Raw genomic sequence first — 16,548 nt, forward strand, 5'->3', positions numbered from 1 at the left:
GATTAACAATTATTGCTTTCCCATCAGCTTCCTGGAGGGCACAGTGGGTCAGTGCTAGAGCGTTTACCTCTGGTGTGTGGTGTCCCTGGTTTCATCCCCGGCTAAGTAAGTTTGTGGTGGACAACATTATGTTCGTAGGTTTTATTGGGTACTCCCGTTTCCTCCCTCATTCTTATTCCACCAATTCTTCCATTATCATTCACTTGCCTTAATCATGCATCTCCCTTAGCCTAAAGGATATAATCGTGGGTTGTTAAGATTTTACCACTGTTTCTTTTCTTAACTGCTTATCTCTAGCCCATTTCCGTCACAGCTAATTTTTTATATACTTTGTAAGATCTTGTTAATTTTAAATTTAGTTGTCTCAATAAGAGCTGTAACATCGGCAAACTTAATTTCTTTTTCTACAGTGTCTGAAAAGTCCCTATACCCTAAGCTAGAATATAATAGTGTAATTTTAGTTCTGGAAAGATACTGCTAACACTGCTTTTTATGGTCACAGACTGCAATAACGACCGAGCGACGGCATCACATGTTTCCTGACGTGTGTTCTTCTTATATCCACTACGTGGGCTCTTCTTTGGCACATCCTGATGTAAATGCACGCTTCTGCTTTACGTACAAGGAGGGTCCAAGGCAAAGTGCTCTCTATAAACGCAATCATTACTTGTGTCATTATTTGCCCTGTATGGTGTGGTCATTTGTGCACACACACGAATGACACTAACGGTTCCTGCACTCCGTAACTGCAACCACTCACACGAGCAATAGGATCACAACTGAAATGCTTATACTTCACATGACGTTGAACGCACGGATATTAGATGCTGTCTGTGGCCATGATAGCAGTGCTACCATTACTACACTGACTAATATTACATTGTCATCAATCACAGTTGAATGATCTGCAAAGCAAACAACTTTTCTTTCTTCTATAGGATGTCCGAGAACTCCCGGTTCCCCTAGGTTTGAGTATAACGCAGAACAATTTTAGTTTTGATAAGGTATTGGAAAGACTGCTTTGTGAGACTCAAACCTAGCAGTACCGTACTCCTGGAACACTTTGTACTTTCGACTAATCAGATGTCAATATGTAACTTGCAGTTTTAGTTTTCTTTTAATTTTTACTTGCTCCTTTACCCTTGGATGTGTGAGTGTGCGTGTTAAAATGTGCTAGTCTGAAGGCATATCTGACTTATTTACCTAGGTACAACGTCTGTGAAAGAAATTTGTCTGCAAACAAAGCTACTGACTTAGCTGAGCTCATTCAAGTTACCTATTCTAACTTACTGCAAAACCGTGCAATTCTAATTCGTTTTCGCGGGTAATGGTAACTTAAGTCCGTCCGTTACTACAGATGATAACTCGTGAACGAAAACGAATTTTTCTATTCTGTTTTATGCAATACATAGCTAGAGCGATTATCTCGGGCGAGTTAGTTAATGGAGTTAATCCGTTACATATTACCACTAACGGTGACTTACATCCGTCCGTTACTCTACACCAGTGGTCGCTAAACTTATGATGGTTCTGAGATACCGTACAGTTTTTAAATCCTACTGTGAGCTACCAACCAAAAAGAACTACCAACTTTTTATTTTAAAAATCTAACTTTTGTTTATTTCCTAAAAACTTACATTTGTAGTAAATATAAAATCAAATTATAGGTAACAAATGTGTAATATACACACGAAAAACAACGTGTACAACCCCACGCGTATACAATCAACTGTGAGATGAGACTGACAATGGCAGTTGCGCGGGAGAAACAACCAGTTATTGTCGTCAGCGCCCCCTGTCGTTAGCGTCAGCTCAGAGAAGGAATCAAGGTTAACCAACCGGAGCGTTAACGCGATCTACCGAAAATGTCCCAGCGAGCTACTAGTAGCTCCTTATCGACAGTTTGGCGATCTCTGTTCTAACGATAACTCTTGAACGAAAGCGAATTTTCAAATTTTTTTTCTGCAATAGATAGCTAGAGGAATCATCTCGAGCGAGGCCGTTAATGGAGCCAGTGACTTTAATTGTGATTATATATAACCCATTCATTCATAAATATAACTTTCTTCTTATCTTGTTTGCTGTCAGTCTTTACTGCCTCTGTGGCCTTCTTTATTAATATTCTCTTTTTGATTCTAGTCTCTATTACCTTTCCTATAAAACTTGAACTTACTGTACTACTTCCTTGTTTTCCCCATAATGCAGTAGTTATGAATTTTCTTTCGACGTCTGACATAGAAGGATGTGACGCTGGGTCTTCGTAGACAAAAATTAGGAACGCCAATGACCACACAATACTAACAATTCCAAAGATATAGAAAATGGATGGCCAACCACCGGCGAAACCATACTCTGCCAAAAGCCCACTTAGTGGCATAGCGATCACAGTTCCAAATTGTGCACCTGTAACAATAAATAGTATACATAAGTAGGCAGTGCCAACTAAAATTTCGTCAACTTTATAATTAAGTTGTTCTAATGTATGTTGTATACTAAGAAGTTAATTTATTAAAATTTGTTGATATCTAAATTGTGTCAAAGAAGTGGTTCCTTGACTCAATGTTATAAGAATACAGAGTGACTTCTTCTGTATATACTGTACGTATATGGAAATGTATATATGTAATTTTTCTCAGGTGCTGCTAGCTTGTGTCATTATAACCACTTAGTCAATCTTGTCTTAACAACCATTTCGTTCTTGAGATGTAGCTTTACTTTATTGCAAGATAATTAGCTACAATAATTGAATGTTAAAAAATTTAATGTTGGCATCAGGTGCATCCAAAAAGTAGCTAATTGATTCCAAGAAACTAACTACAAATGGCTAAACCTGCCTAAGATCCTAGCTAAATTTAAAGTTAGTAGAATTTTAACAATAAAGTAAGCAAAAAGTTCCTAAATGTAGTATACTAACTTAAAAATATTCTGCATTTTTTCTTATTCTCAAGTCAAATATTTTCACCATTCATACTTAAAATGTCAATACGTTTCACTTATCATTCATCATCATCATCATCATAAGTGTTCTGCCATTATTGGCTGGGTAACTTGCTGCAACTGAGAAGCTTCCATGATCCACGGCCTTCCGCTAACTTCGTCTTCACATACGATTTCTCTGTTTTGATATCTTCCATGAATTGTAGTCTTCTTCGCCCTCTCCTTCTCTTTCCTACCACCATACTCTCTAGTACGTCCCTCATGATACAGTTCCTCCTTAGCTAATGCCACAACCAGTTTCTCTTCCTCTTCTTAATAATATCTAAAATTGTTGTTTTCTCACCCACCATTTCTAACACCCTCTCATTCGCTTTTCGCTCGACCCAGCTAGTTCTCTCCATTCTTCTCCACACTCACATTTCGAAAGCTTTCACTCGTTTTTCAACATTTCTGCGTAAAGTCTATATTTCTGACCCATACAGTACGAAGCATTTCATGGGTCTTTTTTTCTCAACTTTTTATTCAAAATCCCACAAAATAGTCTTTTCTTCCTCCTAAAGGCTTTGTTCGCCATTCCTATCCTTTAAAATCTCTTTCGCTTCGTTTCCAAACTCAGTCGGAGCTAAAAAATAATTTTAAAAAATACAATTTGAACAAACCATACACAACTGTGGGAATAGACTGAAATGGTGATGTTGTCATTTCCTTCCCGTTACCATATTGATTGCCATGTTTTTCTCTATACAAACGCGTGAAGCGAATGGTGTAGTACAAACAAGGAAAACGACCGTAAATTTATTTACAATTATAAAATGTTTTAACAACTAATAAAGTTGGTGAGAAAGGGTACAGATTTAGAATTTGGAAGTGCGTTTAGGAAACCGAATAAAATCAAGAAACAAAGAGTTAAATTCATAATTTTCAGTCCCTAAGTTGATTGGGGACAGTTTTGGCATTTTTTATGTCCAACATAAAACGCATTCTCCCCGTGCGAACAAGGGATATTTAAGGTAATATGTATAAATCCAATGATTCGTTCACTGAGTCATTCATAAACAAATCCCTCTGTTATTAGGCGAACTTTGTAATTATTTATGAATGTTCTCCTTCTAGTCTATATTGTAGAAAAGACAGTATTTTTTTTTTTTTTTTAATGTACTGTAACTCCTAAAGCTAAGAACGAGGGGAGAGCTTCAATGATTTTTGCCCTCGACAAATCTCCGAAACTACTCACCGTACAACCTTCAAATCTTTTTTCATCGCACCCTGGGCTGTAGACTATACGGGTATTTTCGAAATGCAACTTCCTATGTAAAAGAGGGAAGCTTGTTTTCTTGTCGTTCAGTACAATTTTAAGAGTAGAACTATTACATTTTGTGTAAATATTTTTCTTTCCCTACTGTAGATTTTTTTTAAATTGTGACTTCCTAAACAGATGGGAAAAAAGGCTATCTTCTTTCCGTTCTATCTAAGGAACTTGTTTCTAAAAGCATTGCATCTGTACGTCATTATCATGTAATCCACCTTAAGATGCAATTATACAGAATATAAACTTCGTAACGTGCAGATTGACAAACTGACAGCACAAGGAAAACTGTAAAAATATACGATTTTGAAAAGAAAAATTTCTTTTAAAACAATTTAATTGGGATATTTACTTTCCTTATGTCCAGTCTTGATAATGTAAGTGCACAATATTAATGTCTACAAAGAAAGGGGAAAAAACGTTTGGAAATTTTCAATCCGGACCATGACTGAACATAGGTTAGATCTTTTCTTATATTCTCTATCAACTTTTCTTTTTTACATAAGAGCTTTTAGAAACAGTGCAATAAGAAAACATCCAATTATGAATGGTTCAGCATATATTCTAAACATCTATTAAACATTAATCTTGTACACGTATGCAACAATGAATAAACAAATTTTCAGAATTATTTACAGTTAATATCTGATTATGAACAAGATGAGTATATTTGTTTTCTCTTACTTTTTCTACATCTCTGCTTTTTTAATTTCATGATTAGAAATATTTAAAAAGAAACAAATATTTTATTCACTCTAATGTTTGGAATTCCGAAATCTTTCATCACTGTTTTCGCATTTAGGTCATTTAAGCATTTACGCTACTTGTTGTTTAGAAAATAAAATGGCGATAACCATAGCAACGAAAAGGATGTGACGTCACACTATTTCAGTCTATACAAGAGTTTTCAGAACCCCGATTTGCCGTGAGACTCTGAGGCATAGGTGAGAGGGATATATGTATGATGCCTATTCTCAAGTAATGTATTGCCCCAAGCAGAAGGATTGTCACATTTTGTTCTAATTCATCTATCAGAAATTTTAACTGGAAAACAAATTTAATTAGTGCTAAAATCAAATAAGTAGATCTTGCCAATTATGGACGTAGAACTAGCCAAAAACTATAGGTAATAGCTAAGCCACATTTCCTTTTTAGCTAATCAGCATGTGAAAATGGCTAGATTTAGCCATAAAATGTTTAAATTGGCAACATTAAAAGAATTTGCTTGATTGACAAATCATACAAAATTGAAGTCCATCTTTTTAGTGATGAAAGAAAGAACCAACGGTAACTTATATTATGTAAGAGTTTAATGCAATATCAGTGTTTGGATTGCCATGTGCATTTTAGTGTTTGCAATCGCTTTGTTCTGTCGACTGTTTAAATAAAGTTTGAGAGAATTTATAGGAAAATGAATTAAGAACTTTATAGGTTCAGACCGTTAGTCATCGCGATGATTTGATTTAGAACTAGAGCTTTTCCGTGCTCCAAAATGTATTGATGCTTCCAGGTTTAAGAAGAGGATAAGAAGTACTTGATTGTGTATATTGTAAGGATCCATATATCCACACGCACAGCAAACCACATGTTCTCATTACGAACACGTGATTTTGCAATCATAAACAAACAATACCAGACGACCGAAGAAGACTATATCTTCGGAAACGAAGAGGATTCGGAAAACTACGAAGAAAGCCGACTGCCCCTTCATGGGTTCTCCCTTCAAGAAGATGGCTATAAAAGAATACGACGAGACGAGGAAATTATCAGTTCATCGCTGATCGCTCACCTACCAAAACCTTCTTCCAAGGCCGCCATAGGCTATGGAGACTTTCTATAATACTTTTTCATGTGGCTACTATGAGCTACGGAGTTCAACCGATTCCCATCTAAGGCCGCTGTGAGGTAAGACAATTATTCTCTATTCCAAGGCGACGTTGTGTGCTGCGGAACATCAAACTTACTGTACACTAAACATTTTAGAGAAAACACTTACAAGAACTTTGTATAGTTCTTATAAGATAATTATTTTTATAATAAAAGGTAAAAGGTTAAAACTCCATATACATTATTTTAGAGCCTACCAATCAGTATGAGATTTGAGATTCAGACGGCAAGAAGTGAAGTTGTTGGTTAGTTTATTACCTTTGATATTAGTACTTAAAAAAATGAAAAGAAAAAACAACCAACTCACAGATTATCATCCTGGATAAAACATATTCATAAATTACTTTATAAATTAGTTTTTGCTATAAGGTAGGCCCTATTTTATATAAATCTTACCTCCATATAAAAATGCGCCCATTCTACTTCTCTCATTTGGTGGAACCCATTTTGCCAGCAACGTGTGACTGCAAGGGACAATGGGACCCTGAAATAAAACAAAGCATGTTACTACCTCAAAGAATGTTACAGTATTCAACAAAATTTTGACTATTATTAATTTTAAATTGATTGAAATCTTTAAGGTGAATTAGCTAATCTATCTGCAGTCTTGCTGTAAAAGATGTACCGGTAAAATTCAGAAGATGAAAGGAGGATAAACCAATCTGAAAATCGTGCGAAGTTTTCGGAAATGACATTTGAAGATAAAAGGTGAAAGATGCCAAGGATGAACACACGATACAACGAAATAATCATTTATAATTTCAAGTATTAATGCAATCACAATACAACTCTGACAATATGTCAGAGATCTTAAGCCTAAAGTAAATGAAATGAAAGATGAACTAAAAATAGACTATGCATGCACATTACTAAATAGGATTATTTTTATTGTATTTCTCCGTTCCCGGCAAAACAGACGATTTCGTTCATATATATATAAAACCATATAACCAGTGTTCTTTTAAAAGCGGTATCCTATATATATATATAGGGTGTTCCTGAAGAAAACCGACAAACTTAACACATTCTCCTTACATCAAAACAAGACAAAAGTTCAAGTGCCTAGTTTCGAAGATACACGCAGTCTAGTTAAGTTAGTGATAATGAAATCAGAATGGCTACCTGTGATCATCAATAAACAAACTCAGTCAAAGTTTTCCTTACATCAAAATAAGAGAAAAGGTTATTCTCCAGTTTACTGACAAGTTTCTAGTTTCGGATATACAGTTAGTTTTATGCAACTTAGTGATAATGATGCCAAATTGGCTACACTATGACAATAAATAAATTCAGTCAATGTGTTCATTGTATGGAAAGAACAAAAATTTGTGTATTTATCTAAGCAAAGTGCAAAATATTTTTTTCTTTGCTTTTGATGTAAATATCACGTTGACTGAATTTGTTTGTACTGAGAAAAATCCGTTATCCGAACAGCGGTATATTGTACAAATATACGGAATGTTACTGCAGAAATCAGTACGAAGTATACGTTATCCATAAGCTACTTCCCTTTTTTCCCGCTTAGATCTTACATCATGCCGCTGCCTGACGACGTCTTCTGTATATTACATACGTATAGGTTTGTTACATACGTCAGCTATATGTTTGATGCGTCCATCTGTATGTGAGATGTTGACCGTCTATACTAGTGAGATCCTGATTGTGAAACAGCATACCTTCCCGATGGTTCCATATAAATTTCATTAAGATGTAATGATAGTCTTTGGAGCTAGACCATGAAACACCTCAGCAAATGTAGTATGAAATGCATAGTCTTTGGAGCTGGACCATGAAACACCTCAACAAGTGTAGTGTGAAAAGCTTAGTCTTTGGAGCTAGACCATGAAACACCTCAACAAGTGTAATGTGAAAAGCTTAGTCGTTGGAGCTACACTATGAAACACCTCAATAAGTGTAGTGTGAAAAGCTTAGTGTTTGAAGCTAGACCATGAAACACCTCAACAAGTGTAGTGTGAAAAGCTTAGTCTTTGGAGCTAGACCATGAAACACCTCAACAAGTGTAATGTGAAAAGCTTAGTCGTTGGAGCTACACTATGAAACACCTCAATAAGTGTAGTGTGAAAAGCTTAGTGTTTGAAGCTAGACCATGAAACACCTTAACAAGTGTAGTGTGAAAAGCTTAGTCTTTGGAGCTAGACCATGAAACACCTCAACAAGTGTAGTGTGAAAAGCTTAGTCTTTGGAGCTAGACCATGAAACACCTCAACAAGTGTAGTGTGAAAAGCTTAGTCTTTGGAGCTAGACCATGAAACACCTCAACAATTGTAGTGTGAAAAGCATAGTCTTTGGAGCTAGACCATGAAACACCTCAACAAGTGTAGTGTGAAAAGCTTAGTCTTTGGAGCTAGACCATGAAACACCTCAACAAGTGTAGTGTGAAAAGCTTAGTCTTTGGAGCTAGACCATGAAACACCTCAACAATTGTAGTGTGAAAAGCTTAGTCTTTGGAGCTAGACCATGAAACACCTCAACAAGTGTAGTGTGAAAAGCTTAGTCTTTGGAGCTAGATCATGAAACACCTCAACAATTGTAGTGTGAAAAGCTTAGTCTTTGGAGCTAGACCATGAAACACCTCAACAATTGTAGTGTGAAAAGCTTAGTCTTTGGAGCTAGACCATGAAACACCTCAACAATTGTAGTGTGAAAAGCTTAGTCTTTGGAGCTAGACCATGAAACACCTCAACAAGCGTAGTGTGAAAAAGTTAGTCTTTGGAGCTAAAACATGAAATACCTCAATAAGAGTAGTGTGAAAAAGTTAGTCTTTGGAGCTAGACCATGAAACACCTCAACAAGTGTAGTGTGAAAAGCTTAGTCTTTGGAGCTAGACCATGAAACACCTCAACAAGTGTAGTGTGAAAAGCTTAGTCTTTGGAGCTAGACCATGAAACACCTCAACAAGTGTAGTGTGAAAAGCTTAGTCTTTGGAGCTAGATCATGAAACACCTCAACAATTGTAGTGTGAAAAGCTTAGTCTTTGGAGCTAGACCATGAAACACCTCAATAAGTGTAGTGTGAAAAGCTTAGTCTTTGGAGCTAAACCATGAAACACCTCAACATGTGTAGTCTGAAAAGCTTAGTCTTTGGAGCTAAACCATGAAATGCCTCAATAAGAGAAGTGTGAAAAAGTTAGTCTTTGGAGCTAGGCCATGAAACACCTCAACAATTGTAGTGTGAAAAGCTTAGTCTTTGGAGCTAGACCATGAAACACCTCAACAAGTGTAGTGTGAAAAGCTTAGTCTTTGGAGCTAGACCATGAAACACCTCAACAATTGTAGTGTGAAAAGCTTAGTCTTTGGAGCTAGACCATGAAACACCTGAATAAGTGTAGTGTGAAAAGCTTAGTCTTTGGAGCTAGACCATGAAACACCTCAACAAGTGTAATGTGAAAAGCTTAGTCGTTGGAGCAAGACCATGAAACACCTCAACAAGTGTAGTGTGAAAAGCTTAGTCGTTGGAGCTAGACCATGAAACACCTCAACAATTGTAGTGTGAAAAGCTTAGTCTTTGGAGCTAGACCATGAAACACCTCAACAATTGTAGTGTGAAAAGCTTAGTCTTTGGAGCTAGACCATGAAACACCTCAATAAGTGTAGTGTGAAAAGCTTAGTCTTTGGAGCTAAACCATGAAACACCTCAACAAGTGTAGTGTGAAAAGCTTAGTCTTTGGAGCTAGACCATGAAACACCTCAACAATTGTAGTGTGAAAAGCTTAGTCTTTGGAGCTAGACCATGAAACACCTCAATAAGTGTAGTGTGAAAAGCTTAGTCTTTGGAGCTAAACCATGAAACACCTCAACAAGTGTAGTGTGAAAAGCTTAGTCTTTGGAGCTAAACCATGAAATGCCTCAATAAGAGAAGTGAGAAAAAGTTAGTCTTTGGAGCTAGACCATGAAACACCTGAATAAGTGTATTGTGAAAAGCTTAGTCTTTGGAGCTAGACCATGAAACACCTCAACAAGTGTAGTGTGAAAAGCTTAGTCTTTGGAGCTAAACCATGAAATACCTAAATAAGAGTAGTGTGAAAAAGTTAGTCTTTGGAGCTAGACCATGAAACACCTGAATAAGTGTAGTGTGAAAAGCTTAGTCTTTGGAGCTAGACCATGAAACACCTCAACAAGTGTAGTGTGCAAAGCTTAGTCTTTGGAGCTAAACCATGAAATACCTCAATAAGAGTAGTGTGAAAAAGTTAGTCTTTGGAGCTAGACCATGAAACACCTGAATAAGTGTAGTGTGAAAAGCTTAGTCTTTGGAGCTAAACCATGAAATACCTCAATAAGAGTAGTGTGAAAAAGTTAGTCTTTGGAGCTAGACCATGAAACACCTGAATAAGTGTAGTGTGAAAAGCTTAGTCTTTGGAGCTAAACCATGAAATACCTCACATCAAAACAAGACAAAAGTTCAAGTGCCTAGTTTCGAAGATACACGCAGTCTAGTTAAGTTAGTGATAATGAAATCAGAATGGCTACCTGTGATCATCAATAAACAAACTCAGTCAAAGTTTTCCTTACATCAAAATAAGAGAAAAGGTTATTCTCCAGTTTACTGACAAGTTTCTAGTTTCGGATATACAGTTAGTTTTATGCAACTTAGTGATAATGATGCCAAATTGGCTACACTATGACAATAAATAAATTCAGTCAATGTGTTCATTGTATGGAAAGAACAAAAATTTGTGTATTTATCTAAGCAAAGTGCAAAATATTTTTTTCTTTGCTTTTGATGTAAATATCACGTTGACTGAATTTGTTTGTACTGAGAAAAATCCGTTATCCGAACAGCGGTATATTGTACAAATATACGGAATGTTACTGCAGAAATCAGTACGAAGTATACGTTATCCATAAGCTACTTCCCTTTTTTCCCGCTTAGATCTTACATCATGCCGCTGCCTGACGACGTCTTCTGTATATTACATACGTATAGGTTTGTTACATACGTCAGCTATATGTTTGATGCGTCCATCTGTATGTGAGATGTTGACCGTCTATACTAGCGAGATCCTGATTGTGAAACAGCATACCTTCCCGATGGTTCCATATAAATTTCATTAAGATGTAATGATAGTCTTTGGAGCTAGACCATGAAACACCTCAGCAAATGTAGTATGAAATGCATAGTCTTTGGAGCTGGACCATGAAACACCTCAACAAGTGTAGTGTGAAAAGCTTAGTCTTTGGAGCTAGACCATGAAACACCTCAACAAGTGTAATGTGAAAAGCTTAGTCGTTGGAGCTACACTATGAAACACCTCAATAAGTGTAGTGTGAAAAGCTTAGTGTTTGAAGCTAGACCATGAAACACCTCAACAATTGTAGTGTGAAAAGCTTAGTGTTTGAAGCTAGACCATGAAACACCTTAACAAGTGTAGTGTGAAAAGCTTAGTCTTTGGAGCTAGACCATGAAACACCTCAACAAGTGTAGTGTGAAAAGCTTAGTCTTTGGAGCTAGACCATGAAACACCTCAACAAGTGTAGTGTGAAAAGCTTAGTCTTTGGAGCTAGACCATGAAACACCTCAACAATTGTAGTGTGAAAAGCATAGTCTTTGGAGCTAGACCATGAAACACCTCAACAAGTGTAGTGTGAAAAGCTTAGTCTTTGGAGCTAGACCATGAAACACCTCAACAAGTGTAGTGTGAAAAGCTTAGTCTTTGGAGCTAGACCATGAAACACCTCAACAATTGTAGTGTGAAAAGCTTAGTCTTTGGAGCTAGACCATGAAACACCTCAACAATTGTAGTGTGAAAAGCTTAGTCTTTGGAGCTAGACCATGAAACACCTCAACAAGCGTAGTGTGAAAAAGTTAGTCTTTGGAGCTAAAACATGAAATACCTCAATAAGAGTAGTGTGAAAAAGTTAGTCTTTGGAGCTAGACCATGAAACACCTCAACAAGTGTAGTGTGAAAAGCTTAGTCTTTGGAGCTAGACCATGAAACACCTCAACAAGTGTAGTGTGAAAAGCTTAGTCTTTGGAGCTAGACCATGAAACACCTCAACAAGTGTAGTGTGAAAAGCTTAGTCTTTGGAGCTAGATCATGAAACACCTCAACAATTGTAGTGTGAAAAGCTTAGTCTTTGGAGCTAGACCATGAAACACCTCAATAAGTGTAGTGTGAAAAGCTTAGTCTTTGGAGCTAAACCATGAAACACCTCAACATGTGTAGTGCGAAAAGCTTAGTCTTTGGAGCTAAACCATGAAATGCCTCAATAAGAGAAGTGTGAAAAAGTTAGTCTTTGGAGCTAGACCATGAAACACCTGAATAAGTGTATTGTGAAAAGCTTAGTCTTTGGAGCTAGACCATGAAACACCTCAACAAGTGTAGTGTGAAAAGCTTAGTCTTTGGAGCTAAACCATGAAATACCTAAATAAGAGTAGTGTGAAAAAGTTAGTCTTTGGAGCTAGACCATGAAACACCTGAATAAGTGTAGTGTGAAAAGCTTAGTCTTTGGAGCTAGACCATGAAACACCTCAACAAGTGTAGTGTGAAAAGCTTAGTCTTTGGAGCTAAACCATGAAATACCTCAATAAGAGTAGTGTGAAAAAGTTAGTCTTTGGAGCTAGACCATGAAACACCTGAATAAGTGTAGTGTGGAAAGCTTAGTCTTTGGAGCTAAACCATGAAATACCTCAATAAGAGTAGTGTGAAAAAGTTAGTCTTTGGAGCTAGACCATGAAATACCTGAATAAGTGTAGTGTGAAAAGCTTAGTCTTTGGAGCTAAACCATGAAATACCTCAATAAGAGTAGTGTGAAAAAGTTAGTCTTTGGAGCTAGACCATGAAACACCTGAATAAGTGTAGTGTGAAAAGCTTAGTCTTTGGAGCTAGACCATGAAACACCTCAACAAGTGTAGTGTGAAAAGCTTAGTCGTTGGAGCTAGACCATGAAACACCTCAACAATTGTAGTGTGAAGAGCTTAGTCCTTGGAGCTAGACCATGAAACACCTCAACAATTGTAGTGTGAAAAGCTTAGTCTTTGGAGCTAGACCATGAAACACCTCAACAAGTGTAGTGTGAAAAGCTTAGTCTTTGGAGCTAGACCATGAAACACCTCAATAAATGTAGTGTGAAAAGCTTAGTCTTTAGAGCTAAACCATGAAACACCTCAACAAGTGTAGTGTGAAAAGCTTAGTCTTTGGAGCTAAACCATGAAATACCTCAATAAGAGTAGTGTGAAGAAGTTAGTCTTTGGAGCTAGACCATGAAACACCTGAATAAGTGTAGTGTGAAAATCTTAGTCTTTGGAGCTAGACCATGAAACACCTCAACAAGTGTAGTGTGAAAAGCTTAGTCTTTGGAGCTAAACCATGAAATACCTCAATAAGAGTAGTGTGAAAAAGTTAGTCTTTGGAGCTAGACCATGAAGCACCTGAATAAGTGTAGTGTGAAAAGCTTAGTCTTTGGAGCTAAAACATGAAATACCTCAATAAGAGTAGTGTGAAAAAGTTAGTCTTTGGAGCTAGACCATGAAACACCTGAATAAGTGTAGTGTGAAAAGCTTAGTCTTTGGAGATAAACCATGAAATACCTCAATAAGAGTAGTGTAAAAAACTTAGTCCTTGGAGCTAGACCATGAAACACCTGAATAAGAGTAGTGTGAAAAGCTTAGTCTTTGGAGTTAAACCATGAAATACCTCAATAAGAGTAGTGTGAAAAAGTTAGTCTTTGGAGCTAGACCATGAAACACCTGAATAAGTGTAGTGTGAAAAGCTTAGTCTTTGGAGCTAGACCATGAAACACCTGAATAAGTGTAGTGTGAAAAGCTTAGTCTTTGGAGCTAGACCATGAAACACCTCAACAATTGTAGTGTGAAAAGCTTAGTCTTTGGAGCTAAACCATGAAATACCTCAATAAGAGTAGTGTGAAAAAGTTAGTCTTTGAAGCTAGACCATGAAACACCTGAATAAGTGTAGTGTGAAAAGCTTAGTCTTTGGAGCTAGACCATGAAACACCTCAACAAGTGTAGTGTGAAAAGCTTAGTCTTTGGAACTAAACCATGAAATACCTCAATAAGAGTAGTGTGAAAAGCTTAGTCTTTGGAGCTAGACCATGAAACACTTGAATAAGTGTAGTGTGAAAAGCTTAGTCTTTGGAGCTAGACCATGAAACACCTCAACAAGTGTAGTGTGAAAAGCTTAGTCTTTGGAGCTAAAACATGAAATACCTCAATAAGAGTAGTGTGAAAAAGTTAGTCTTTGGAGCTAGACCATGAAACACCTGAATAAGTGTAGTGTGAAAAGCTTAGTCTTTGGAGCTAAACCATGAAATACCTCAATAAGAGTAGTGTGAAAAAGTTAGTCTTTGGAGCTAGACCATGAAACACCTGAATGAGTGTAGTGTGAAAAGCTTAGTCTTTGGAGCTAGACCATGAAACACCTCAACAAGTGTAGTGTGAAAAGCTTAGTCTTTGGAGCTAAACCATGAAATACCTCAATAAGAGTAGTGTGAAAAAGTTAGTCTTTGGAGCTAGACCATGAAACACCTGAATAAGTGTAGTGTGAAAAGCTTAGTCTTTGGAGCTAAACCATGAAATACCTCAATAAGAGTAGTGTGAAAAAGTTAGTCTTTGGAGCTAGACCATGAAACACCTGAATAAGTGTAGTGTGAAAAGCTTAGTCTTTGGAGCTAAACCATGAAATACCTCAATAAGAGTAGTGTGAAAAAGTTAGTCTTTGAAGCTAGACCATGAAACACCTGAATAAGTGTAGTGTGAAAAGCTTAGTCTTTGGAGCTAAACCATGAAACACCTCAACAAGTGTAGTGTGAAAAGCTTAGTCTTTGGAGCTAGACCATGAAACACCTCAACAATTGTAGTGTGAAAAGCTTAGTCTTTGGAGCTAGACCATGAAACACCTGAATAAGTGTAGTGTGAAAATCTTAGTCTTTGGAGCTAAAACATGAAATACCTCAATAAGAGTAGTGTGAAAAAGTTAGTCTTTGGAGCTAGACCATGAAACACCTGAATAAGTGTAGTGTGAAAAGCTTAGTCTTTGGAGCTAGACCATGAAACACCTCAACAAGTGTAGTGTGAAAAGCTTAGTCTTTGGAGCTAAACCATGAAATACCTCAATAAGAGTAGTGTGAAAAAGTTAGTCTTTGGAGCTAGACCATGAAACACCTGAATAAGTGTAGTGTGAAAAGCTTAGTCTTTGGAGCTAGACCATGAAACACCTCAACAAGTGTAGTGTGAAAAGCTTAGTCTTTGGAGCTAAACCATGAAATACCTCAATAAGAGTAGTGTGAAAAAGTTAGTCTTTGGAGCTAGACCATGAAACACCTGAATAAGTGTAGTGTGAAAAGCTTAGTCTTTGGAGCTAGACCATGAAACACCTCAACAAGTGTAGTGTGAAAAGCTTAGTCTTTGGAGCTAAACCATGAAATACCTCAATAAGAGTAGTGTGAAAAAGTTAGTCTTTGGAGCTAGACCATGAAACACCTGAATAAGTGTAGTGTGAAAAGCTTAGTCTTTGGAGCTAGACCATGAAACACCTCAACAAGTGTAGTGTGAAAAGCTTAGTCTTTGGAGCTAAACCATGAAATACCTCAATAAGAGTAGTGTGAAAAAGTTAGTCTTTGGAGCTAGACCATGAAACACCTGAATAAGTGTAGTGTGAAAAGCTTAGTCTTTGGAGCTAGACCATGAAACACCTCAACAAGTGTAGTGTGAAAAGCTTAGTCTTTGGAGCTAAACCATGAAATACCTCAATAAGAGTAGTGTGAAAAAGTTAGTCTTTGGAGCTAGACCATGAAACACCTGAATAAGTGTAGTGTGAAAAGCTTAGTCTTTGGAGCTAGACCATGAAACACCTCAATAAGTGTACTATGTATATAGTTCTTTGTTTTGTGCGGAAAGTATGTTTATTCGGAACATTTATACAGAAAGTAAGTATAAAACATACGTTTGCTGCAGGATGTTCCATAGGGTTATACCTTAAGTCCAAAAGCTACATGATTTAGGCATGTAACCTACGATTTGACTTACGCCACAAATGTTTTTTTCTTAGTGTAGTTGCACAAATTTTGATTAATCTCTTTTTTTTATTCGAAATAGCATACCTTCCCGGTCGTTCCATATACATTTTTATTAGGATGCACTGGCGCAAATCTTGGGAGGATGGGGATCATGTCCCCTTCAATCTTGGAACTGGGGGTATTGTTCCCCCAAAAATCCGATTTGAAATGTGTTTTATGGGGATAAATGTGATGATTTCTGTTCAATTGCAACGAAGAAAAGTTAGATGAAATTGATGCCCCCCCCCCCAGAATAAGCCTCTAATCTGGCCGCCTCCAAATGTTGAAGATAACTCTGCTCCCTGATTCTCTACAGCAATGTTTTTCAACTTCATAAATATTTTGAACATCGTTAAAAAAAAAAAATATGGGAACGGTCTTACCCGT

The 16,548-nt window shown here is 36.9% G+C and overlaps 1 protein-coding gene across 1 annotated transcript in view; it reads right to left on the minus strand.

The window, feature by feature from the left end:
- LOC145680283 (putative inorganic phosphate cotransporter) overlaps window positions 1-16,548 on the minus strand; it is a 112,931-nt gene that overhangs the window by 16,597 nt on the left and 79,786 nt on the right. The window contains exons 4-5 of the mRNA XM_081750641.1: window positions 6,527-6,614; window positions 2,174-2,403 (exon numbers count right to left, since the gene is read on the minus strand). Of these exons, the coding sequence (XP_081606767.1) occupies window positions 2,174-2,403; window positions 6,527-6,614 (318 nt within the window). The remainder of the gene's footprint in view (window positions 1-2,173; window positions 2,404-6,526; window positions 6,615-16,548) is intronic.

The sequence above is a fragment of the Thermobia domestica genome, chromosome 3 (genome assembly GCF_964235325.1).
Source record: "Thermobia domestica chromosome 3, izTheDome1.hap1.1, whole genome shotgun sequence".
NCBI classification, from domain to species: Eukaryota; Metazoa; Arthropoda; class Insecta; order Zygentoma; family Lepismatidae; genus Thermobia; species Thermobia domestica.